This window comes from Brienomyrus brachyistius, chromosome 12 (genome assembly GCF_023856365.1).
Source record: "Brienomyrus brachyistius isolate T26 chromosome 12, BBRACH_0.4, whole genome shotgun sequence".
Lineage (NCBI taxonomy): Eukaryota > Metazoa > Chordata > Actinopteri > Osteoglossiformes > Mormyridae > Brienomyrus > Brienomyrus brachyistius.
The window spans coordinates 13946777-13974071 of record NC_064544.1 but is presented as its reverse complement, the minus strand read 5'-3'; the positions used below and the strand labels follow the sequence as shown (position 1 = coordinate 13974071).

Here is a 27295-nt window from a genome sequence, read left to right as displayed (position 1 = left end):
TAAAAAGTCCCCACAAAACACATCTCAGCCCTCCTCCTGACTGACTTAAAACACTGACTTAGCTGCCACCTGGTGGACAGAACTAGTAACAAACCCACATGAACGTGACCCACCGTTAAAAGACACGTTACACCCTCTGATCTCTCACATCCAAAGTAACACGCCCAAAAATTACAGCTTTAAAAACATAACGAAAAAGAAAAAGGAAACGATTCCCTTGTGGTGTAGACTTCTGGGGTATGTCAGTCATCTCCATACCAAAAATAAGGCAGAAACTAAGCAAATCCAACACGTTTATTGTATTAGTGACCCTTTGGAGTTGTGTATCACACATGCAGATGGACTTATTGAACAGAAAAAAAACACACACCAATAATACTGAAATATTCATTTATTAACATGAGTACAATTAATCAGAAGGGAAAGACCATGTGCTGTGGTATTAGACATTCCTTTATAAACGTCAGAATGAGGCACACACAGGAACACCAATCACAGCATACAGATGCTTGCATCTTGCCCTGGGAAAAGCCAGTTAGCATCCACAGCTAATGACTGAAAACAACAAAAAAACAAGTGACACAAAGCTGGTCAACCCCCAAAACAGCCGAACTGCAATTGCACAGAGAAAGGTGTTCGACCGTTATAGGTTTGGAGTTCTTGGTTAAAGTGAAGGTGCCTTTATGCTAAACAATACTAACCAGTAACAATCACAGCTATGATTATGCTTTTTCAATTTAACAACACAGTGACTGGACAAAATAACCAGGATGTCCTGCTTATCTGTCCAGTTCAATAAAAGCAAAACTGTTATGAAAAAGGAACGGGAGACCCAAGAGTGAGTCCTCGACCACACTAAATGCATTTCATGAAGTTTTCACATTAATACATTAGTTTGTGTGAGAATAATGACGCAAAAGATTAAATGGATGCTAACACTACAGTACTTATTTGTTTAGTAAACAAGTTATGATCAATTACCCTCTCCTCATTAAAAATAAGTGTTTAAGTTCCATCTGTGTTATTTACAATACAAAATAATTCTACTACTTTTTGGAATTGTTGTATCATCCAAAATACTGTGTTTAAGGCATTCTGTAGACAAACTCCCTAAAAGTAACAAAAGATATTAGGATGACACGCTTTAGAAGCAATATATAACAGGAAGTGTAACTCAAACCACACACATGTAAAACCTGAAATAACCCAAACGAATGACAATGAGGTTCAGTCTATTCATCTGTAACAGATGGCAACGTGAGGCAGATATTTCCGGAATCCAACTTGATTGTTATTGAATAGATGTGACAATAATTGTATACTGTTATACCTATCTCGTTATTTCGATTTATTTTCAGAATCTACCACTGATGTTATCTATAGATAAAAAAAAATTGCACTCATGAGTGATAGGACAATTCCATATGGTGGTCACGGTAGTTAAAGTCCACAGTAATCTCTCCACCACTTTGCGAAGGAACATAGAGCTCCCTGCGGGCCCATGATGGTAATGAGAGAGGAGGAGATCACCCAGAATGTAAGGGATAATCCATAATATTATCAAGAGAGATACTCTGGTATCTACTGATGCCAAAGATGTGCTGTTTCTACATTATGTAACAATCAAAACATAGTCGATGATCTGTGTGACACAAAACAGCCATCGTCATGTTGCCATGCCTTTAAACGACAGGATTAACTGAATCACTGCACATAAATCGCATAAAACGACACAAATACTTTGTAATAAGAAATGTGGAGTTTCCATGGAGACCGATACCCTGACGAATAAACGTTCCTTGGGATATCCTGCCGAGTCCCTGTTGCTGTGCTAACCTAACATCTGCAAACATCTGTGACCTCGGGCTTTTCTTTGGGTCGCATCCTCAGGTCAAATGCAGGAGGGAAGTCAAGGCAAAGAGAGAGCCGTCGGTGCATAGGCTGACAATAAGGCCCTTTCTTTTATGTACGAGATTATTGCTGGGTGTGTTGGTGTCAGTTCCTGCATCTCTCTTGCCAAAGACAGGGAAAGGCGATGGGTTCACGCCGGCCAGTAAGAGTAGAGCATCTCTGCACAACCAATGGTAAATCTGTGGGCGTGGCCTCTGATACTTAGCAATGCCCATTTTTCTCCTGGAGGATGAACTGCGGCCTCTCATTGGCTTTCGCTACAATCTGCTCCCTCTCAATGGCCGTCTCTTTTGCTGAGATACTGGAGCGATGCCGTTCCACACTGTGCCAGACGCCGTAGCCAAAGTAAATAGTGAACCCTGGAAACAAGTACAGAACATCAGTTTGCACACACATACCATCCCAGCAGTACTTGTCACCATTCCAATCAAAATATATACATACATACATATCCTAGGAATCCTAAACTTACCCACGGCCATCCAGACGGAGAAGCGGACCCAGGTGGCTCCGCTCAGCTGAACCATGAGGTACACGTTGACGAAAATGCTGATGATGGGGAGGAATGGAAGCAGCGGCACCTGCCAATCAAGCACAGCATGGCTCCAGAACTCTTCCAGAATTCTACTAAGGCATTCTAACAGTTTAATAATGAATGGAACAGTGGTCGTATGTAATAATCAAGGAGACCCATTGTTTGCCCAGATTAATAACAGTCAAACCTTTACGAAAAAGCATCAAGAGACTCAAAAGTGAGGGCTTGTCCACCTTTAATGCATCTAATTTTAATCAATATAATAGTAATGACATAAAAAATTAGACACCAGTACTATACTGTTTAGCAGTTTGTTGAATCAAAACTAACGTGACCGGGCAATCAACATGTACAATGCCTGGCACATAACCCCCCCATACCGCGCTCACCGGCGTTACGTTTCACCATATAGAGGAGTGGCTCACATACCATGAAGGAGACTTTCTTATTGGTCTGCGGCTGCCTGCAGATGATGACGACGCAAGACAGCAGCAGGATGACAGCTGCGGCCAGCAGAGCCAAGACCCAGGGTTCCAGGGCAAGAACGGCATGGCCGGAGTAGGTGGTGAGTGTGCTGATCAGGCAGACCGTCAGCACTGCGACAGGAAGCGGGGCTTAGGAGTTACAGACAAACAGAGCGGGAGCGGCGCGGCTGCGGCTGAGGTGAAGATTAGGGTGAACTCCGTTGATCAAGGGGCAAATTGCTGCACACGCAGCAGAGATTATGAAGAACACAGAGCAAAGTGCAAAGACCGTAACACAAAGTGCAAACAAGTTAACATGGTGAAAACAAAGTACATGATGCACCAGCAAAACATCCAGAAGAGCGGCATACTAGAGTATTAAGGAAACTTCAACGATACAACTACTAATAATAATAATCGACTTTATTGATCCCAGTAGGGAAATTGTTTTTATGCCTCCTACAACTTGCTCTTTTTTTTTTTCATAGAGTAAGCTGTCTGCAAAGGGCTGCCACCTGTAGCTGTGCCCAGGGAGCTGGGGGTTAAGGGCCTCGCTCAAGGACACGCAGTCTGAGGCTGGGTTTGAACCTACGACCTTCTGATTACAGGCACACAGGCTCAGCCCACAGAGCCACACACTGCCCCCAATGACAGCATTTGTGCAATGAATAAACAGATAGCACCAGATCTGCATTATTGCCAAGATGAATAGTATTGGATCTGTACTGTTACCAAGGTGGGTTGCTTGACGTGTTACAGCTGGTGGAGGTATTTAGCGCAATGCTCATAAACACATAGCATAGCCAAACATAGCTAACCAGAGGCGTACCAAGACGTTCTCGGTCCCCTGAAAAAGTGTCGTTTTGGGCCCACCCTCCCAGTCCCAGGCAAGTGGTGGGCCCCCTGAATATGCCAAATCCACGTCCCTCTGGCACCCCTCTAGCTAGCGTAGCGCTATCGGAGGCTAGCTGTTCTGGTGCTGCGGACACACGCCTCAGCACCATGAAAACAGCCAAATGCTATCGGAGATAAAGGCAGACAGAGCGGCATTGCAGCGGCAGCACCAGCAGGGGGCGCACCTGTAATGCTGACTGCAATGTTGACCCTGCTCGACGACTTCTCAGTGGGCTGGGGGCAGCCGGGGCTTAGCATGTTGAGGTGCGACTCTGACTCAGTCAGCTCAGACTGTGAGTCTTTCCCTCGGGGTTTGTCACAGGAAGCATCTGGCTGGTACCTGGAGATTAGAATCAATTGGATCTGAATCCTACCAGCAATCATGGGAAAGTCATCAGACTGCAGTGGAAAAAACCTGGGTTTTACTACAAAATACGTAAAGGTTTTATTTTGCAGAAAATAACATGAGAACCCTGCAGTGATAAACAAACAGTCTCAACCTCAAAACACCAACTTGTCTTTGGTATGGAATGGAACACAGAATTATGATGTGTTTCATCACTAGTGGAGTATTATAATGTTTTAAAGCAGGAAATGAGTAGAAAGTCTCCCACAGTCAGTTTAATTAGCCATTAAATTGCGTTGTAAAAACATTTATAACCACACATGTCCAATGAATTTTTCTGGGATAATAAATCAAGCGGTTGCATCTAACATCTGCCAGCTTCAATATTGTTTCACACCGCGATACTGAAAATGACCACAAGGTGGCGAGTATTGCTTGCATATAAAAATGCTGGTCACTTTCATGGTGGACATGGTTGAAAAGATTCAGGGCACACACTGTGCCTTTGTGCAGGGGTTACTGCCACATGACCTGTCAACCAGCGTGACTAGGAAGGGAACACATTTTAAACGTCTCAGGACACAGGACAATCCTACGCAGCTTTGAGAATGTGAATAAACGTCAACAGGCTCTCCTGTCTATTCACTGTGTCACACTGTGCTACGTGTTCACAGGTCAACACCCTGAAAATCGCTGAAATTTCTCAGTGCTGGGAAACATCTGAATTAATTACCGCGCAAAGCACCACGATCCTTACAGAATCGGAACAGCAGACTTCCAAAACTCAATCAGTCGATTTGTTGTTTTTGAGATAAGATCACTAATGCCCTAAAATCAGGCTTCCCCATCATTATTGGGGACAAAACTCGCTCAGTCCTCATGTAATCCAATAAAGAATGTCCAAAACTCGCATACATTTTCTTAATGTATCCTGTGGACTGAGTGAGTTTTGGAAATTCTGTTATCGTGCATGTAAAGATATAGGTATGAAATGATGGAAAAAGTCACATGACACAGTGCATCCATCCATCTTTATTTACATTAATATGACATATATCTCTACTGCTACTTCTGCGTACTTCCGTTTAACACGCAACACAAAATAAAAAGGTAGATTTGTCCTGAGCGGTTTTGTCTAAAGAATGAACACATAAGCGGGAACACACACACAGACATGTTTGTATTCATATCTTTCTCGTATTCATTTCTATGGGAAAACCCTAATCCCAGCAACGACAACCTTAACCCCTTCCCAGCCCTAATCTTAACCATGAGTAACCAAACAAAAGACTTTTGGCATTTTTAGTTTTTTGATTGCAGTCACAGAGTTTTATAAAACTGAGTTTTCCCTTGTGGGGACCGAAGAAAATAGTCCCCACAATGTCAAAATAAATGGATTTTATAATATCTTACACCCACAATGTAGTATATATACATGACCCACACACACACACACACACACACACACGCATGCACATAAACGCACAAGCCCACTGCAGATCTTACCTGAGGATGAGTACACACACAGCCACCAGAGAATATGCCAGCAGGGTTCCAATAGACATCATGTCCACAAGAGCCTTCAGATCAAAGAGGAAGGCCATGATGGCTGTGGAATCATGGGAAACATAGGCAGAAATCAGGGCACCGTGACACATGCCCTGATCCTTCAACATCAGACACCTTCCAGGCAAAATGATCCCACAATAAAATGGACTCATTATAATTCACAGATTGCAAAAATTAAAATACATAAAATATATACAAGTTAACACCCCTCTGAAGATAAGAGGACAGAAACAACAATTAATGTTTACAAAGCATCAGGGAGTTTGTGCCTTAAAATCTATGACATAGTCTTTAACTCAACCAATCTAATAAGGCCCCATCGTATAAATGGACCATAGCTTAATCCATGGACCACAGAACACATCTGAACTGGGGGGGGGGGGGCATAGGGGACTGGGGGAGCTAAAATCATGTGCAACTGTCTGTTAGCTTTTGAAAAACTGGGATAGAACCTTCTGCCTCTTCGTATAATTTCTCTAAATTGTTGAAATCTGCTCGTATCATGATATGCTTGTTTGCCACATGATGCGTGTTGAGATTTGCTAATGTTACCGATGATGTCACATTAAATATGCAGGTTGCCCACCCCCAGTTCTGTGGTCCATTGCTTTAACAACATCATAAAGCACAAGAATGGGCCTTGTGGTCAGTGAACATAGCACTAAAACATATACATTTAAACGTCCTCCTCTTATCTCTGTGGAGGTTTTTTTTCTCTGACTCTTCTTAAATGCTGAAAGAAAGAGGGCTCTGCAGTGAATTATGGGTAATCACATCAAGATGGGCCGAACACGTGCGGACAGCAGGGTCTTCGGCAGTACTACCCTTTCCCAAACTCCCTTACCAGCTGTATCAAAGCCCTCTCCACCCCTCCCCAATGTGAGGAACATTGCAGCACACCAGGGATCTAGATAATGTTACATCATAAGGTAAACTAAAACAGCATTTTTAACATATTGTTCTAAACCGTACAGTTGTACAGTCATGCAGGCAGCGTGCAGCTTGAGGGAGGATAAGGGCACAAACTTGAAACAGATATCGACTGAAAATGCCAGACCCAGCTGTTGTACCCTTGAGCGAGGTCATTAACCAAAATTGATCTATTAAAAGTGTCCAGATGTATAAATGTTTCAAACTGTAAGCAGGAATTGCTAAAAGTATTGGCTAAGAAACATAATATCATTTAGATCGGTCAACATAATTTTAAATATTTAAGTATTTTTATTTCCTATATTTTTTGACATATATTTAATGACGTAACACTTCTGAGCTGATGACGGTGTCCCTGCCGAAGCCCCGCCCATCTGTCCTCATAACCCCGCTGATTGTGATTGGCATGCTGAGATACCGCCACCACACCCCGCGCTCCCTGCGCCCCAGCGCTTACCCGCGGTGACGCCTGCCGCCAGAGTGGCGGCCGCTGGCGCCTGCCGCTTACTCACTTTGGAGAGAAAGGCGAACAGTAAGCCGTCGCGCGCCATGGCGAACAGAACGCGCGGCAGCGGGAACATGGAGCCCAGCAGGCTAGAACACAGAGCGGCGCGTCAACAAACCACAGTCCGCGGGACGCCAAGGCGTACAGGCAACCGGAGCGGCTGGGAAACTCGGACAACGCATGGCTGGCGTGTTTTCCACCGCGGGGAGCACCTCTGGTTCATAGGCCTAGAAGGAGAAGCCCTTGTATCTGGTGAAAGATTTAATTTGAGCGCCCCCTACTGGTGCGTGCATGCGCCACTTGTTGTGTTTCCTCAGCCGGATCGGACACCAGTTCACCTGCGGGTTTCAGAGCAGTTACCCCTGGGCTCACCTGCTACTACACCGGAGGTCATAGTGGCAATTACTGGGGTCTTCGTCTTAGGATTGATTTGGGCTAACGCAGTGAAAAGTACCCCGTCCTCGGCCATAGCATAGATTATACGTGGCATGGGGAAAATGCTGCCGAGGAGACTGCAGGGGAGGAGGGGGCGGAGACACACAGAGGGGCACATATTAGAAGGACAAGTCACATGGTACAGTCACTGAGACCACGCACGCATGCATGACGCATCCACACGATTTCAGAGTCAGGCTTGAACAGTTACAGGCAGGATCATGTAATCAGGAACAAATTGCGAACAAAATTCAAAACAGGGAGACAATATATTCACATACTCTATTGCAGTGTTTCTCAGTCCAGTCCCACCCTGATCCCAACACACCTGTACCAGATATTCGGTGTTCTTGATTGATTAACTGTTTGGTTCAGGTGTGCTGAGAACTGGGAGGGAACTAGGAACTGGAGGTCTGGAGGTCCGCAATAGGAAACACTGCCTTAACACATGCACAGCAACACACAGAAACACAAAAAACCCCCCCACATGCCTCATGCAGACTGACTTCCATGCAGTTTTTTGGTCACATTCATTCAAGCAGCACGCTGGGCTGTTGACCAAGGTCACAAAGTTCAAAAGAACAATCAAGGTTTACTATAATAAAAAAAAAAAAAAACATGCCAGGACAGTATTACTAACCAGGTTAACCCTTCTAGTTAACCAAGTTGAGTAGTATAAACTAAACAGAGAGGCCATGACTTGAAACACTTAAATATAGGGACAGTTTTACTAATGCGCCTGGCCATCTATATTGTGCTTAACTGGAGTGTTTTCTTGTGTGGTCTATAAATTAATCCAGAGAAACACCCCCACTAGTAGAAACAGCCACCGGCTCACTGGAGCTCCTGTGTGTCTGTTCACTGCAGCAGTGATCAGATCACTGACAAAAGAAGCGCAGTGGCTAAGAGAATGAATGTACCAGAAAATGGCAAGCTGGGCTTCCTCGCATGCAAAGAGCCATTAGGGAGCAAAGCCCCATTTTAACCCCAGAAAGAAGGAGGTCAGTGACTCCCCGGAGTTATTTTATTTTCCAATTTTGCCGCAACACTGGCTCTTCGCTGCTATGATGCCAAAAGAAACAACTCACAAAATGCATTGGCTGGAAGCATGGTTACATAAATCCTAAGTCATTTAACAAAGAAGGGTCCGAATGTCCTAAATTTAGCATCATCGATTCCACTGCATGTCATGGTTTATGGTCCAGTTGAACTCTTCATTAATTAGCCTTGACGGAATCGCCAAGTGACTAAATCGCACAAATAATAGGAGCACTTCAAATGGTGACAAATGGCTAGATATGATTGGTTTAGCCACCCACCCGAATAAATAAAAAATCATCAATGATTAACTGTTGGGTTAATGTGCTTGGTTTCCCAGGGGATCAGATGCAGACATGAGGATTAATAAGGAGCTGAACTGGGACGAAAACCACATTTGTACCGTGACACTGGTGTAATAATAAAAAGTGTTCAGACACTCGATGGGAATTAGCATGCTGTCGCTATCTTACACATGCTAACTTCACCACTACAAACAGAGCGTGTGAATATTATTTTGCAACTGAAAAGAAGCTGGTTTACCTGTTAGCATTTTGCTGCTACTCACAATGAACCAGCCTGAATGTTAGATTATGAAAAATGAGCAGGGTGAGTGAGGCGTGGTGGGCCGGAGGGGCGGGGACAGGCCACGCGGGGGCTACCTTACCTGGTCGACAGGGCACAGAGGGACCCTATGGCCACCACGTACTTGGCCGGCCCCCACCCCACATACTCGAAGGCCACGGGCAGCGGGCTCTTCTCGTCCAGCAGGTAGTAGGGCATCATGAGGGTGAGGGCGGCTGACACGCCCAAGTAGGCCAGGAAGCAGACTAGCAGGGAGACCACGATGCCGATGGGGATGGCCTTCTGCGGGTTCTTCACTTCCTCACCTGACGGAAAGGCACCCGTCAGACAGGTCTGCCGCCATGCTGCACTGAGGCTCCGCCTCCTTTCGCACCAGCAAGTCACATGACTGGCAAACACATCAAACAGAGCTTTCCCATGTTTTCTCTGAACCTCCCATTTCTTATTCATAATAGCATTAAACTTTACATATAACTATGAAACTATATATCTACATAATTGTGCTTATCCAGACTGCTTATGCTGTTTTATGCTGAAACTGTCCACCTGTCAGAGGTTACAAACTCACTCCCTATATTTAAGTGTTTAAAGTCACGGCCTCTCTGTTTAGTTTCTACTACTTAACTTGGTTAACTAGAGGGCTTGACTTGGTTAACTCTACTTCTGAATATCCTCTTATATCAACTTTTTTTCCTGCTTTCATTTCCATGTCCCTCTCTCGACCATCTGGGCCTGAGCGAAAGGATAATCAGCTGGACCCAGACAGGCAGAAATCCAACCTGCTACAGTGTCTAGACCAGTGTTTCAAAATTCAGTCCTCGGGGACCCACAGCCGGTCCACATTTTTGCTCTACACAATCTGGACTGTCTGGCAGGGAGCTGGGAGGGAGCAAAACATGGACTGGATTGAGAAACACTGGTCTAGACAATGGGTCCACAGGCTGACAGAGAGCAGGGTACTGACACTGCCCTCTGCATTGCTCCAGGTTAAATCCCCTTCCTCCATCATTCAGCTCCCAGCCAATCAGAAACACCGAATACCTGGTACAGGTGCACTGGGAGCTGAGACGAAGCAAAAATGTGGACTGTCCAGGGTTCCCCGAGAACTGGGTTGGGAAACACTGGTCTAGACATTGGATCCACAAGCTGGCAGAAAGCAGGGTACTGACACTGACCTCTGCATCGCTCCAGGTCTTCCGCCATCATTCAGATCACCAGACTATGATCATTCATACCCATCATTAAGAAGTTATACAACGTAAACAACTGCATTTACAACTTGGACTTCTCATTGACACATTTTTTTCTCAATTGCTTTAAGAGAACGGGTCAAAGAATCATTTAATGTTTTTCCAGATGTCTGCGTTTCTTGGTTTTGTGACGCCCTCTCACTGCATAGCTAACCGATACACTTTCTTATAAAAGCTGATGCCGGCATGCCATTGTGAGATGTAAATGTGCACCAATATGGCCGCCCCCTCCACCGATGAACCTTTCCAGCTTTCCTTCAGGCGACCGTGTCTTGTGGCATCACATACCCGTGGTCGCGATGCAGTCAAATCCGACAAAAGCGTAGAAGCAGGTGGCAGCGCCTGCCAAGGTTCCCGCAAAGCCGTGGGGCATGAAACCCCCAACGCCGTAGTCACTGGTGATGTTACTACTGAAGGACAGGTTTCTGAAGCAGGATACAGGGTAGAAGCAAACACAGAATGATGCATTTCATCTTACTAGAGACCAGGGCTCAGAGCCTGACCTCAGGTCACAATAACAGCGATAATGTGCTAATTCCCGCTCACACACGTTTATGTGTGTCTCGGCCCACATGGTCCACACCTTGTGACAGTGGTGAAGTTGATGAGAGTTTCTTCTGATATCCTCCAGTTGTTCGTATTTCCTTTCACGAACCCCGAGATGACGACAAACATCAGGACGAGCACGTTGACGGCGGTGAAGATCTTGTTTATCCAGGCGGACTCCTTCACACCAAAGGACAGGAGTCCTGGAACAGCAGAAGGGAAGAAAAAGCTCATTGGCTTGTGGATGACAAACAGAAACCAAAATTAAACAAAACAGGGAGGGATATAACTATCTACTGCTGACAGATTAACTGGTTGGACAATGCCTAATATGGCACCATTGGTGAGCAGGACACTAAGTGACTTTGGTATCTCCAAGAAACTCGCAAGAAAAGAGGAATGCTACGTAGGACCTAGGTGAAATACCCCAACCAGATCAATTCATTTCAGAGCCCTTCCTAATATAGATGCCACAGACAACTTCATATATACATATACAGCTGGCTGCCCAGCTCTCCTAGGCTTGCTAACAATGCAAATCCATTCATCCATCCATCTGTTGTAACTGCTTATCAGAGTCAGGGTCACAGGGGGTCCAGAGAACCAAGGGCACAAGGCAAGGAACAGCCCAGGATGGGGCACCAACCAATCGCACACACACACCTATGGGCAATTTGGTAACTCCAATGAACCTCAGCATGTTTTTTGGACTGTGGAGGGAAAACCAGAGGAAACCTCACGATGACGCAGGGAGAACATGCCAACTCCACACTCATGGAATCCCAACAAAGACTATAGAGTTTCGAGGCGACAGTGCGAACCACTGCAGCACCCTGCCATCCATAATGCAATCCAATAACCCTGAACAGAAAGAAGATATAAGGCTGAGAAAAAATAAAAGGACTGATTAGGGGTCTGCTGGCAGGACAAACAGGTGGAACCCCACTTGGGCGAATGAGACATGGCGCAGAGTCACAAGAGCTTTCCCGGAGAAATTATCCTGCGAAACAACGCAGCGCAGCCACGTTCCTCATGCATGGGGAGGGTCTAATTTAATAACTACATTTCAAAGCCAGTTCTTTATTCCCCGTAAAACACATGATAAAGTCTGCAAGGCATTTGATTCTGTTTTCTTGTTTACACCCTCAGAATGTTCGCAGCGAATGCTCAGCATAAGGTCTCGCCTGTCCTCATGCCAACCAGACCTGGCCACGCTCCTAAGCATGTGCTTGTAGATCCACTGGGCATGATGTTTTTGAAGTGTTGGCCCAAAGTTTGTCCTCAGTGCTTCCAACAGGAGTAATGACGTTCTATCCATAAACAAGGACAGCCTTTGTCAGACATGGTCCTCAAGTACGGTGTGGCACTGCGTATTGATGCATTACCTGACAGCAGCAGTATGAGGAAAACAGCGAAGAAGTCTGGGTACTCTGCCAGACCAGGGGAATTCATACTAAAGTACGTTCTGCAGAAGGTCTCTATGTGCTCGCCAATCAGCTCGTCAAAGGTCCCACTCCAGGCCCGAGCCACACTTGAGGTGCCTGTGGAACAAAACCACAATGTAAACAAATGGGCACCACTGCACATAGAAACAGGCACATAAATGGACACCTTCATGCAGAAATGGGCGCCACTGCACATAGAACCAGGCACAGAAATGGACACCTTCATGCAGAAATGGGCATCACTGCACATAGAAACGGGCACAGACATGGACACCTTCATGCAGAAATGGGCGCCACTGCACATAGAACCAGGCACAGAAATGGACACCTTCATGCAGAAATGGGCATCACTGCACATAGAAACGGGCACAGACATGGACACCTTCATGCAGAAATGGGCGCCACTGCACATAGAACCAGGCACAGAAATGGACACCTTCATGCAGAAATGGGCATCACTGCACATAGAAACGGGCACAGACATGGACACCTTCATACAGAAATGGGTATCACTGCACATAGAAACAGGCACAGAAATAGGCACTTACATGTAGAAAAGGGCACCACTGCACATAGAAACAGGCACAGAAACGGACACCTTCATGCAGAAATGGGTATCACTGCACATAGAAACAGGCACAGAAACGGACACCTTCATGCAGAAATGGGTATCACTGCACATAGAAACAGGCACAGAAATAGGCACTTACATGTAGAAAAGGGCACCACTGCACATTGAAACAGGCACAGAAATAGGCACCTACATGCAGAAATGGGTATCACTGCACATAGAAACAGGCACAGAAATAGGCACTTACATGCAGAAAAGGGCACCACTGCACATTGAAACAGGCACAGAAATAGGCACCTACATGCAGAAATGGGCACCGCTGCACACTGAAACAGGCACAGAAATGGACACCTTCATGCAGAAATGGGCATAACTGCACATAGAAACGGGCACAGACATGGACACTTTCATGCAGAAATGGGGATCACTGCACATAGAAACAGGCACAGAAATGGATACCTTCATACAGATAGGGACACCATCTACGTAAAAAGGACCCATTTTACTCTAAATTAGGTAATGTTTTATACCACCATTTCAAACGCAAAACATTGTTGCTTTCTTTTACTTACAGCTGAATGAAAAAATGCTGACTTAAACAAGCAAGTAGTAAATCAAAAATCAGTGTTTAGCTAGGGTGACCAAATAATCCATGTCATCTCGGACACCTTGAGCTAGGACAGGATTTGTAACCTACTATTTCAATTAAAAGGATCTGCATTTCACTTAAGCACCGAGTTCTTATTGTGTGCTGATTGGTTAGTCTCCTATAATCATGTCACCAATGTTAATGTGAAATAGATGGATGAGTTTTTCAGTCAAGGAAACGAACCAGTCAAAGCACAGGAAGAACTGAACAGTTCAGCCGAGCACAGGAGCCTTTCGGTTTTAAGGTAGTTTGTAAAACCTGAAGTAGCTCAAGGTGTCTGGGATGACATGGATTATCTTGCCACGCTAGTTTAGCAAAAAGGTAAATGTCGAATGGTTCAGTACTACCTATGACGTAGGAGAGGATGAGGTTCCATCCCGTGATGAAGGCCCACAGCTCGCCTACGGTGACGTAGCTGTATAAGTAGGCGGAGCCAGTCTTGGGCACCCGGGCTCCAAACTCCGCGTAGCACAGACCGGCCATGACGGAGGCTAGCGCGGCGATGAGGAAGGACACGGTGATGCTGGGGCCGGCACTCCCCTTAGCTACCTCTCCCGCCAGTATGTAGACGCCGGCGCCCAACGTGCTGCCCACACCCAGCGCCATCAGGTCCAACGTGGTCAGGCAGCGGCACAGCTTGGAGTCCTCCAGGCTGTCTGTGGTCACCACCTTCCTACGCACCAGAGAGCGCGCAAACGCCAGCACGTGTCCCAGCATCCTGCCCCGAGTTCTGCCAGGGAAGGAGTGACTTTTATTGCTTGCTCGTCACGGACGTTATTGCTGCAACGTTACACCTTCGTCGTGCTTCTGTTGTATGAATTTAATGATCATTTTTTGTCTTGTTTTGCACCAGAACGAAGGCACATTAGCTATCATAGCTGCCTACCACCTCTGGCGGTTAACTGAAATAGCCAAATTGCCTGTAGATATGAATGTGTGTGAGCCCGGCGCCCCATCCTGGGTTATTTCCTGCCTTGCACCGATATCTTAAAAAACAGGTTAAGGAGAAATTATCATTCCTGCTGTTTGCTGCTGAAGTATTTTAAACAAAAATATACCAGGCTTCTCTTCGAAGGAGGCACCTTTCTCAATCCTCCCCTGCCCCCCTCTGGGGGACTAGTTGATTGTCAACCAACGGGATATTTCATTTATTTGACGTATTTCCGATTGCTTTATAATACTTTTCATATAATCACGACGATCTACTGTTACACCATGTTTTGGGGGTATGGCCTGGGAATGTTTTGGGGGTGTTGCCTGGAAATGTTCATTACACCTGACGGGTGGGGTACTCCATGACGGAGGATTTCTTGCTTAGCCTGATAACTTCTTGGATTTACGCTAGGATTATAGGAGAGCGGCAGGTGCAGCTTGAAGGCTCAGAGAGATGTGGACGGTGATGTCTGCAAAAGGGGGGCCACATTCCCTAATGTGGTATCTGGCACCCACGCACTCAGCTGGCCTGCTGCCACATCTATCCTCAGAAACGGCAGGATGGACGGGCCTACAAGACCTGCAGGGTGTGAGCTAAGGCAGCCGGGGGCAGAGCAAAGAGACGGGGGCGATGCCGGATAAAGGGGGGGGGGGGGGGACTGACTTTCTCTCATATTGCCTGAAAAACAGGCTTGTAACGAAGCCACAAACCAAACAGTTCCAGCTGCCCGAGTACTTACTGACCACAGATAAATGGTTAGGCAACTGACATCAACAAACATTAGGTCAGACACTTGTGTTTGCCCAGTGCAGCCTGGAAGAACTGCTGAAGGTCTGGCTGATGATTGGTCCACACAAGGGGAGGAGTCAAAAGGGGAGGAGATTCTTTAAAGAGCTGTGGCTCAATATTCTCCCAGCTAAAAAGTGAGTATGGAAGGTCTGAGCTAGTACAATCTACATACTAACAGATGACGTAAAAAAACAGCCACATATAATCTGGCCAGCTCTTCCCAAAATGAAACATAGATAGTTTCCTTAAACTCTTCAAGTGCTACATGCAGTTCTCACTATGCACCATTTTCAGAAAGGCGTAGGCCTTTTCTAGATTTTCAATAACAAGAAGAATTCTAAAGCTGATAAACCAGTAGTACAGTAAAAACCTGGAGAAAACAAGATATATCAAATAAGATTTCTGCACAATATTTCCATGGATCTACTGGGGTCCCAATAGCCATTCTTTAGCTGGTTCTGTTCTCTAGCTTAACTATCCCAGCAGGAGACTAATTGATGCAGCAGCGCCTCTCTTGGAGAAAAAATGGAATGCATAGTATCTACTTGCATACTCAGTGCCCTTGGAAGGACAATCTTCCCCTACCAAGATCTGGCATTCTCAAACGTTACACACGCCAACCTGGACTCATAATGGTGAGCTGAATGTGAGACAATCAGTGCGAAGACATACAGCGACACCCAAGAGGAGCCGGGAAAGTTGAAGAAGCCTACAACATCTTCCCATCACCTCATTACCTCCAGACCCTGGGAAAAGCACCAAGTTAATATATGTTCAGGCTAGGAAATTCACAGTCAGTCATACGGGATGAATTCTCTGTTAGAGTAGGAGTATTCAGAATTACTACTGTGACTGACACTCCTAAAACCAAACAAAATCACATTATTTAAGACTGGTTATACTCTCTGCATATTTAGGGGTGTGCAGGAAAGAGCAGAGTCAGGTAATGGCCTGCTGCCTAATGTCGAACACATGCATCTCTCATCGGCAGATTAACCCAACCACGCCAACGAGCCGTGAGCGATGGACTCGGTTGTGTTTGCCGAAGAAGCTCCTCTGCACTCTCTGGGCCCATCACTAGGCATGGTGGGAGGCAGAGCATGGACACACGCACCAAATGTCCCCAAAAAACAAACAGCCTTATGAAATCATATGAAACTATGAAGCCACTCTCTTTGCTTACATTACATAAAGTCTTTCTGTAGAAGTCCAAAGGTTAAGGCGACGTATATGTGGAGTAGAAAATATGCTGAAAGTTGAGTAAAATGTACACTAAATTGTAAATTGCAAAACACAGGCTGCTAATAAGCAGATAAGCCGACCTAACGTTTCAAAGGTCTGCCACCCTGGATGTGACTCGTGTTTGTTCAAGGCTATGGAATACAACTATGCAAGCACACGCAGGGAGGTCAGGCTTGCTTCTACTCCGCTGTACAGGAACCATGCAGTTCTAAAACTGCACAGGCCAGCCCCTGGTCCATCTTGGTGATTTTTCATTGAGGAACATCAAACACGGGCCAAACAACCTCTTATCCAATGAGACGGGTCAAAAAATGTGTAGACAGCATCTTAGTATCATTCAGTAACTATCCTACAGCAAGCTTTCGAAAAGGAATATAATCTCCTGATTAGATGGCTAGACGTGAATCGGCTTTTGCAGCACTAAAATTCAAAGGAATTCACCTAGTTTTCAACTCTTCTTCTGCAGCATTTAACTACGTTGCTGCATTTTAGTAATTGCTCATCTGACTCATGCGACATAATGAATAATTTATCTGTGAAAGAAAACTGGTGTTCTGTAACTCAAAATATACTCAGCGCTGCCAGGGAACCTTAAAGGTATTTCATTTGTGTAACTACTTAATACATTTTATACACCCTGAATTTTCATTCACGCTCAAGGAGAAAAAAAATATACACTAAAACAAAACATAATAACAGACGACAAGACTAAGCATTTGGAAAAACTCAACCCTTAATATTTCCAAGAATATTTTCAAAAACCCTATCATAAACATCCCACTGCTATTGCATCTGATAAATGGTGTGCTCATTTAATCCAGAGGCCTGGGGAGATTACTTTCAGAAATAAATGCATGTTCTCCTTTGATCCACCTAATGCCACCTTTATTAGACCATGCTAAGCAGACCACAGAATGTTCAGTTCCCTCACATACATTCCTCACGGAAGACAAAGTCAGTCTATTCCCAGAGATTTCCTGGACTCACCTGACCACGATTTCAATTATTTAAGGCTTACAATAAGATTCTGAATAAACAAAAGCCAGAACCTCCTACAAACTTTGACTGTCTGGGTCTTGGTGGGTCAAAGACTGGTCAGGATAGCCTGGCTCCCCAAGGTCCACAGCTAGAAGCTAGAGCAGCATTCCCAAAAGGCATGTTTTTGGGACAACTTCAGTAATACAGTATTTCTCTATTCCCTGTGCATATTCTGAGAAGAGTCATGGATACTCCAGCACCATTAAGGTTACATGAGGTTACGTAAACAGCCCAGCATGCCTCTGTTCACTTTGTGTTCTTTAAGAAGGGTTATGGGCCCTCTAGCACCAATATGGTTGTGCAATATATGGTTGTGCAATGTTATGTAAGTAGTATATTATTACTCTGTTCCCTGTGCATACTCCAAGAAGGGTTATGAGTACCCCATCACCATTAAGGCTATGTAAGGTTCTGTAAGTAGTATATTATTACTCTGTTCCCTGTGCATACTCCAAGAAGGGTTATGAGTACTCCATCACCATTAAGGCTATGTAAGGTTCTGTAAGTAGTATATTATTACTCTGTTCCCTGTGCATACTCCAAGAAGGGTTATGAGTACTCCAGCACCATTTAGGCTATGCAAGGTTCTGTAAGTAGTACATTATTACTCTGTTCCTTGTGTATACTCCAAGAAGGGTTATGAGTACTCCAGCACCATTAAGGTTATGTAAGGTTTTGTAAGTAGTATATTATTACTCTGTACCCTGTGTATACTTCAAGAAGGGTTATCAGTACTCCAGCACCATTAAGGTTATGTAAGGTTCTGTAAGTAGTATATTACTCTGTTCCCTGTGCATACTCCAAGAAGGGTTATGAGTACTCCAGCACCATTTAGGCTATGCAAGGTTCTGTAAGTAGTACATTATTACTCTGTTCCTTGTGTATACTCCAAGAAGGGTTATCAGTACTCCAGCACCATTAAGGTTATGTAAGGTTTGGTAAGTAGTATATTATTACTCTGTAGCCTGTGTATACTCCAAGCAGGGTTATGAGTACTCCAGCACCAGGAATCAGTTCTATTTGCATATCAAAAATATGAAGGGTTTGTATTCCCAACCTTCTTTCAAAAACACCATCACACACAGATCATCTTCTTGTCTTCATGTCTACCAACAAACAAACTATAGCTCATCTGTTGTGTATGTGTGTGTTTCAGCACCTTAATGATTATCCAGATAACTCCACAGGCATCCACATTACGACAATGACGATTTGCAGGGAAATTGGTATAACAGCCCATACTTTTACGTAATCTTAAAAGTTTAAAGATCCCAGCACGTGACAAAAAGGGCACATAGTTTATCACAATGGACCCAGGAAAGACATAACTCAGCTGACAAACATGTATCAATCAACACAGAAAAGGCTCCCCCCAATTTAACTCCATATTTCATTAGCCATTTGACTAACTATTAATGCCATAAAATATACATGACCAAAAAAGCACTGTACCCAGTTGGGCTGCTCAGCCAGGGGCGTAGGAGTCGAGATGAGTAGCCTGATATTTTATTTACAATTCAGTCATCCTCCCAGTGAAGAGACCTTTACATTTAAATAATACAGTTGTGTCGCCTCTGCTATCAATCTCTCGCTCAATGGAATATTCTTGTAGCTAAAACCTTTGGTAGCTCTGGGCTACTGGGCTTCCATTTAGCTTTGCAATGTTCCCATCATTTATTTCCTCAGCATTCTTTTAGGAAAAAGAGGGGAATGAAAGCAGAGTCATGCACTTTGGCTTCGCTCTGTGACGCTCAGCAACAAATCCACCATATTGGAGGTAGCTAGCGAAAGATAACATTTTTGCAAATGTAAGCAGATAATTTACTCAATTATGAGCATATGTTGGGCTGAGAAGCAGCTAATTCCTGTCTTGTTATTGGTTTATGTGTCTTTGACAAAAGGACAAACAGATAGGAGATAACGGCACAATTAAACTCAATGGTAAACATGAAGGTGGCGATGTACTGAAGTGTGTCTCAGTGGCTCTCTGTAATGTGCTGTTCAGGCTTAAACTACAGGCCATGAGCCAATAAGCAAACAACAGAAGCGCTTTATTTAAACAGCTCGTCAAACACAATCTGCCTGCTCGCTAAATGTCAACAGATTTGGCAACAGGACCACCTGATCACTTCTGACAGAAAACGGCCTCACTTACTGGTAGTGGTAATTGACACAGTTTCTTGCAGCATGTTCTGCATTTAGGGGGAGAAGACAGTAATGTTTACCTGCCAGAACCTCACCAATAAGCGCGTCTGGCCCGCGGGAATTCACGTCCACATTCAGTGCCAGGTGAAACAGACCGAGGCCTAAATGCTTAGGAGGACATTTACTTTGCTGGTTTTTCTATGACTTAAGCGAAGAAATAAAGACTCAAGTCAGATTTCGGTGAGAACTTGGCTTGAGAAAACTTTCATTTAGCTGAACTCTGGTTGTTAGCTTTTTTTAATCGATCTACACAATTTAAAAAAGAATACGAGTGGATCTGAAGAAAGATTATTTAAAGGGAAATTACATTTAAGTCCATTCAAGATATAGAAGAACAACACAGTATTGTGGAATATCCCTGTGGGCAGGGCTGGGATTCAAAATCAGCCCAGGACTTGGGGTCCTTCATGATAAATAATTTTCAGTGGGGGGGGGGCGAGGGGCGTCTGGTATGCCAGAGAACCAGTCCAAACCGGTCTATGAGGACATCGTCCTTTTGCCAATCTTGATCTCCATGAGATACATAGACGTGTATATTTGGTAAGTTTGGGGGGTGGGGGGGTCACAGCCCAGGATTAACCAGTGTGCAGAGCCTCCGGAGCTGGGGGTTAAGGCCCTTGCTAGGGGCCCCGTGGTGGCATCGGTTTGCTGGCCCCAGGATTTGAACTGGTGACCTTCTGATTAGAGGCACAGAATCCTACCCCGCCAAGTCACATGCTACTACCCCCCCACCCCAAAACTTACCATCCATCCATCCATTTTCCAAACCGCTATATCCTACTGGGTTGCGGGGGGTCCGGAGCCTATCCTGGAAGCAACGGGCCCGAGGCAGGAAACAACCCAGGAAGGGCACACTCACACACCAGTCACTCACACATGCACACCTATGGGCAATTTAGTAACTCCAATTAGCCTCAGCATGTTTTTGGACTGTGGGGGGAAACCGGAGTACCCGGAGGAAACCCCAGGACGACATGGGGAGAACATGCAAACTCCACACACATGTGACCCAGGCGGAGACTCGAACCCGGGTCCCAGAGGTGTGAGGCAACAGTGCTAACCACTGCCGCCCCCAAACTTACCATATATATTGAAAAATAGCTTTATCCAAAGGAAGATAAGATAACTTTACCGATCCCAGGTAAACAGGTAGCAGAGAAACGCTTCGATCCATTGACGCCTTGCTTATATCCCAGCATGCTACTGCTGCACCATCAGGTACACGATTTACTGAAATTAATCCCCTGAACACCTAAAATCCTGCAGCTTTTTAATATCCGATATGTATCATGACAAGCAGCCGAAGCTTAATGCATTGAATACGGTCTGTATTTGTTCACCCAAGTGACACTTTGACCATATATGTGACCATACATGGAAATCTCCATGCTAATCTCAGTAACACCAAAATATTTCTTTATTATGATTTTTTTAAATGTGGACAATGTTGACAGAAATATTTTCGTCCCGCAAAGTACAATGAACTGCATTAGCAGGCATGTTTGTTATGAATTACATAAATCACTGTCACTTTGAGTTAGGCATATTATAAATTAATTCTTGGGAATATTTATTTCATTCAAAGAAAAATATTTTTAAACATTTCCCCAATGGCAGCATTCTCCAAAAACGATAATTCATGATCTCTTAAAAAAATGTTAATCGGTTTTAGAGATATTATATGACATGCATAACACCAGTGTGACTTATATAACTATCACAGGAGCGATTTATTAAAAGTCGCTGAGAATATCGCTATGGAAACAGTAGCATCTGCAAGAGGCTGTGTGTGTGTATGTGTGTGTGTGTGTATATGCAGGGATAGCCCCTGTGTCTCTATGTATTTTTTTGGAGTAATACCCCCCCTTGTGTCCTCAGAGATTGACTCTCCCGCTGTGCATGCAGTGATTGCCCCCCCCCCCCCTTGTCAGAAGTGGTAGCTCCCTTGTCTGTAGTAACAGGCTAACAGCCTCCTGTGTGTCTGCAAAACATGCCCATAACAATCACTGTGTGTCTGTATTAGAACCCCCCTTGTAGGTCTCCATAGTAATATCTTTATTTTGTTGTTACGATATTTCGTTGTTACGATGTTTTGTTGCATTTCAAAAACAATGACAATAAAGATCTATTCTATTCTATTCTATTCTATTCTATTCTATTCTATTCTATTCTATACTGTATTTGTTGACAGGTGCACCTTCTTATGTAAGGCTACTGTCCTGGGTCTATAGTGATACCAGTCTTAGAACACAGTACCAGACCTGCTGTGTGCTGTTGGAGGACTCTGTAGGCATGGCGACAGGACATGTCGGGCGTATGAATCCCGACCCCCGACCCCCGACCCTTAGACCCTTCATGCTATTCTCTGTTCTTGCTGTCTTTATAACGTCAAATCTTTATCAGGCATCTCTCGGCTGGTGTACACAGATTCCGAGCAGAAGCCCAGTCACGTCCGTGCCGCATGTCATCGACCCTGGCCATGTCACAGTGTTACCTCTCACTTACACCCTTACATTACAGCACCCACTTGCACAGGGGTAGGGAACCTGATCCATGGAGAGCCGGTGCGGGTTTTTGGGATGACCTCTCAATCAGCCAATAACAGTGGATTCCAAGGACTGGACTTGAGAATCGCTGCTTTATTATTGGCTGACTGAGAGGCCATCCCAAAAACCCGCACCCACACCGGCTATCCATGGAACAGGTTCCCTACCTCTGCCCTAGCAAGACACTTCACTTGTGAAATTAAAAACACCCGATTTTCTTCTGTTAAACACAGGCTATGATCTTAATTTTAACTTTCTTCGATGTGTGTTTCCAACAATTATCAAGGCCATAAACTCAACAGACCATTTAACCAGAACTCAGAATTCTACAGATCGCTTTGGGGGAAGAAAAAAGACTGTTACCATGGCGACACATCCCTTGGCCTCAATGGGCAGCCTTAGAGATGGAATGGCTGTATGGGGACCTATATTAACATGATGCTTATTGTGTGCAACCATCCAGTTTGAATAGCAAATCTGGGTAAATTCAAATAATAAAAACTGTACCTCAAGCAGACAAGCTAACAAACCCAAATCTCCTAGGGAGTGGGCTGGGGGGTTGAATTTTATTGCCTATTCTGTACTTTATAGGCCGATTACAAAAACTGAGGAGGGTGGGGGTGTTGGACTGCTGTAATTGCATTGTACATGCTCACATTTAATCCCTATTAACAGTGAGGTCACTGGGGTTCAGACCGGCCTAACCCTGTTCTCAGAGCTGAACATTAATTCTCTGAATGAGCAAAAAACCTAAAGGAATCATTGTATCCTTTGGTTATTACCAGAAATAAAATCCCAGTGCTCAGAGAGTGGCTTGGGAGGCATCGCATGCCCTCGATCTGTGCGCGAGGAGTTTGCACGTTCTCCTTGTGATTCTGTAATTCCCCTCAAGCCCACCCCCGCCGGCTAGTCTGGTTTCCCCCCCACAGCCCAGAAAAAGGCAGTTTGGCAAATCCGGCAGACTATACGTGCCCTGTGACGGACTGTCCTCCCATGCATGGTGTCTCTTGCCTTATTTTTTAATGTTTTTTTCTAAGTGATTCCCATCTCACTATAGCCTTGTACTTCTAGATATTATTCGGCAAACTCTTTTTTGTCCCAAACAAGGTACATTATAGAGAGCAGGATCTAACAGCATCTATTCCCTGGAGCGATACAGGGTTAAGGGCCTTGCTCAAATACTCAACCGTGAAGCCTTTCTCCCAGCTAAGGGATTTAAACCAGTGACTTTCAGCCTCATCACAATGAGGAAGCTGCTGTAAACAATGAGACATTTTTTTTTTGTTCTGAATGGTCTTTTCATGCTTTGGTTATGCATGATTACAATCCATAAGCAAGACAAAAGTACTTTTTATAACCTGGCATCCATGGCAGCTTTAGAAAATTAACTGTTACAAATAGCACCATCTCACTTTCGGAAAGTTGGAACATTGTTAATATTAAGGAACGCAACAACGTATTGTAGCGCTGGCGGGGGTCCGCATATCCCAGCATGCAATTGTAAATAGCCCCTGTCTGTAATTGTAAATAGCCCTTGTTGTACTGTTGCAGTTAATGGTTGCGTTTCCCTATTGTCGCGCGTGTATTTGCCCGTGTCTTGTCTGTACCCTGTCCGATCCTCGCGTGTTCTTAGCTTGTATAAATTTCCCAAAGGTGTGCACCTTACAGTTCGGCGTTGACCAGCTTGTCTTGCCGTTGTTATATTTGGGTTCGGTGCTGGTTGGGTGCCTGTTACAGTCCTGTTCAGAACTTTTAAGATGAGCGTGTTCTGTCCCTACAAGCAAGTGTCCTCGACCTTCACTGCTCTCGCGATGCCTCGGACAAGCGCTGCAATATTAAATAGTACAGATCACCTTATTCTAAAGCCTTAAGTAACCCAAATGATGGGGCTAAACGCGCACTGTAGAATACATGTGAGTTTCCTGTATGTCCTTTATTAATTTTTATTGTATAGTTGTTGAATATCAGCCGAAATGCTAATAAACTGAGATGTGGCAGTGCAGGTGTCTTTCTCTTTCATGCTGATCGACCTACTCTGTGTGTGCGTGTGTGTGTGTTGGGGGGGGGGGGGGGGGGGGGGGGGTGCGTGGGGGTGCGTGTGTGTACACTGCGGTAGACTGGCATCCCGTCTAGAGTGTGCCTGCCTTGTGCCCTATTCGCCCTCAGACGGATAGGTAAAAGTTAAATTCATTTGAAGGTTCACTTATAATACATAACTAACACTGTTGTGTCGAGTAATTACTTTTTCCTTTACAGTAATTCAATTATACTAAACAAAATATAGGAAGCACCCCCAGTGAAACAATACACCGCGGTAATTAAATATGTACCGAATGAATGGAAAATCAACGAATAATGTAAAAAAAACTGCAAAGATAATAGTTACATTTAACATATGATGGAATAAATTGTAATTGAGTATCAGGAATGAATGTCTGAAAATTACAAAAATGATCTCAGAAACCATTATCAAAATTGAGAATTTTTCACTGTTTCCACAATCTTGATATAAGACCTTCAACATAGTTTGGTCACGCAGGTATAATGAGTCCTATTATTATTGCAACTATTGTAACGTCGAGTGATCACATGCGGAATGTTATAAGGACTTTACAAAAAAAGTTAATTGAAACATGCTTATTTTTATCTTTCATATAGATATGAAGATATAGATATCGTTTATCTTTCTTTAAATATAATGTAATATTTCTGAGAGCTTGATTCCAGGTGCTATTCATTTGTTTGTTCGTTCATTTATTTATCTTTGTATTTATTTTTTTTATGAATGTATGTATGTAACGATAACCTAGAACAGTCGGCAATTTTCAGACAAGTATATCCTGAATGATCGCGACGGATAGGGCAGTTTCCTTTAAAATTCTTGCAGTCCACGGGCTAAAAGTTGCAAGAAAGTTATTCGCTAGACGTATTTAAATTATAATTCGGAAAGATAAAGCGCGCGCCGGCTCGCCACTTACTTTGCGCGGATCCTGCAGGCGCTCCGATGCTGAAAGTGCCCCCTCACCACGTGCGCCGTCCCCCTATGGGCTCCTGAAATAAGGTCGAGCGAGTCACTGATATGCTCATGGGCGGGATTAGGTCTGCGGGAAAAGTTTAATATTCTTGACAAGGGTGTACAAAAGTACCCACGAGTAATGTATTTTGTCAATCAGACAATAATCAAGTCAAGCGCAGGAAAATAGCGCCGCAGCCATTGTAAATTAATGAAAAAATGCGTATGCAGCATTAATACAATAGTAGTCGAAATGTCCATACCAAGCTGTCATAAATAAAGTACAGGCTTGTGCATACATATTGTGGCCAGGCATGTCACACTGTCGCCTACAGGGTTGAGATTCTCCTTTCTATAGTCTTAAAGCATTGGCCGTAATGTATATGTGTGTGTGTGTGTGCTGCGCGTGTGTGTTGTGCGTGCGTGTGTGCGTGCGTTTGTGTGTGTTCATGTTTATGTTAATCTGTCACTGCAAGCCAAACACTATAAATGCCAAAAGTTTTGCATTTTGTTTAAATATTTATGATTAAGGTAAAAGCTGGGTAGGGATTAAGGCTGTCATAGTTGGGATTAGGTTTTTTGCCCATATAAAGAAATGGTGTATCCCCACAAAGATCTGAATACAAACGCGCGCGCGCGCGTGTCTCTCTCTGTGTACATTGTGAAGGACTGTCATCCTGGTGGATGGTGTTCCCGTACCATGTGTTCTGTATTCATTTGTTACGCCCATTTCTGTAATAATAAACAAACAAAGAAACAAATGAATCACACTGTGAAGGTTTAAAATAACAATAAGATACGAGGATCAATGCACATTACATTGGTTAATATTCCGCTAAAAACACCAAAGATAAAGGTGAGTAGAAATCTATTGTATAGACCCATTCGTCAATTATAGAGGGAACAAACTTTGGAACTTTAGCTACTATCTAGCTATTCGTACAGCAGCTGACAATAACCTTTAAAAAGGATCGAAAAAAAACTATAGTCTTCCAGTGAAAAATCTTAGTCGATCGTTGAAGATTCTACAGTTCAACTTTTGGCATTCTACACAGCTTCAGGGCAAAGCTTACTGAATATCCAGCTTGTATACATGTACGTTTCACTTTCTAGCGGCACCCCTGCATCGTTAAAGTTTCAGAGTCACTTTAGAATTGTTACAATGCATTTGAATGGCCAATCATGTTATTCTACTAAGTATTGCCAGCAACTATATGCCATATCTTATTATTTCAGCTTGTAGATGTGAATTTGTGGAATATATTGATGTTTGGCCACAAATTGGAGTATATCTGATCCTTCCTCACCACCACATTCTACACAGTCTAGATTTTTGCGAGTAATACTGTTTCCCTCTCCATATCGGTATATGCATGATCTTCAACATCTCAACATTTCAACATCTATGTACCTAAAAAGCAGACTTTTTTTTGCGAAGTGCGTTTAGAGGTATCGTTTGATTAACGTGGTCTTGTTAAACTGGAGTTTAACGCGGTAAAATTAATTGCGATCATCCTTTTATGTACGCAGTTAAAAAAAAGGAAAAAGATTAACGCGTTATAAAACTCTTGCAGATCCATACAGGATGCATTTATTTTTTACGTGTGCATCTTTTCAGTATAAATTACTGTCGAATTAAGAATTAAACCCAAAGTGTGGATTTGAGTCCCGCCCACCATTCTGCAAACAAAAAGACATGGTGTATCACCCCTACGTTTGTTCTGTCTAGGTAGCCCACTGCTGACTGTCTTGAAACATATGACTCATGTTGCAAAGCATTAACGATAAGGACCTTGTTTTATTTTTTTCTAATGCTACTTATTGGCCAGGCCTGGATGGTCCTGGGACCCCCCAG

At 44.1% G+C, this 27295-nt stretch overlaps 1 protein-coding gene across 2 annotated transcripts; it reads right to left on the bottom strand.

Moving 5' to 3' along the window:
* Positions 1 to 867: 867 nt before the first annotated feature.
* slc7a2 (solute carrier family 7 member 2) lies at positions 868 to 25478 on the bottom strand. 2 transcript variants are annotated; one of them, XM_048971199.1, is made up of 12 exons: positions 25406 to 25478; positions 14021 to 14403; positions 12394 to 12549; positions 11046 to 11211; positions 10751 to 10887; positions 9295 to 9517; positions 7527 to 7666; positions 5657 to 5759; positions 3990 to 4144; positions 2876 to 3042; positions 2384 to 2492; positions 868 to 2270 (listed from the first exon to the last, which is right to left on the bottom strand). In XM_048971199.1, the coding sequence occupies exons 2-12, from the start codon at positions 14388 to 14390 to the stop codon at positions 2113 to 2115; spliced, it is 1884 nt and encodes a 627-aa protein (XP_048827156.1). In that variant the 5' UTR covers positions 14391 to 14403; positions 25406 to 25478; the 3' UTR covers positions 868 to 2112. The 2 variants fall into 2 exon arrangements, with proteins under 2 accessions (XP_048827156.1, XP_048827157.1); XM_048971200.1 differs by lacking the exon at positions 7527 to 7666 and adding an exon at positions 7107 to 7243.
* Between the last annotated feature and the right edge of the window lie 1817 nt (positions 25479 to 27295).

What these genes read in the sequence shown, in the direction of transcription:
- slc7a2 (XM_048971199.1), bottom strand. Translation starts at nt 14,390, where the DNA reads ATGCTGGGACACGTGCTGGCGTTTGCGCGCTCTCTGGTGCGTAGGAAG. An exon ending in AACTTCACCACTGTCACAAG is followed by an intron (nt 10,888 to 11,045) that starts GTGTGGACCATG and finishes ATCCTGCTTCAG; the next exon opens with AAACCTGTCCTTCAGTAGTA. An exon ending in CTCTGTGCCCTGTCGACCAG is followed by an intron (nt 7,667 to 9,294) that starts GTAAGGTAGCCC and finishes CCTCCCCTGCAG; the next exon opens with TCTCCTCGGCAGCATTTTCC.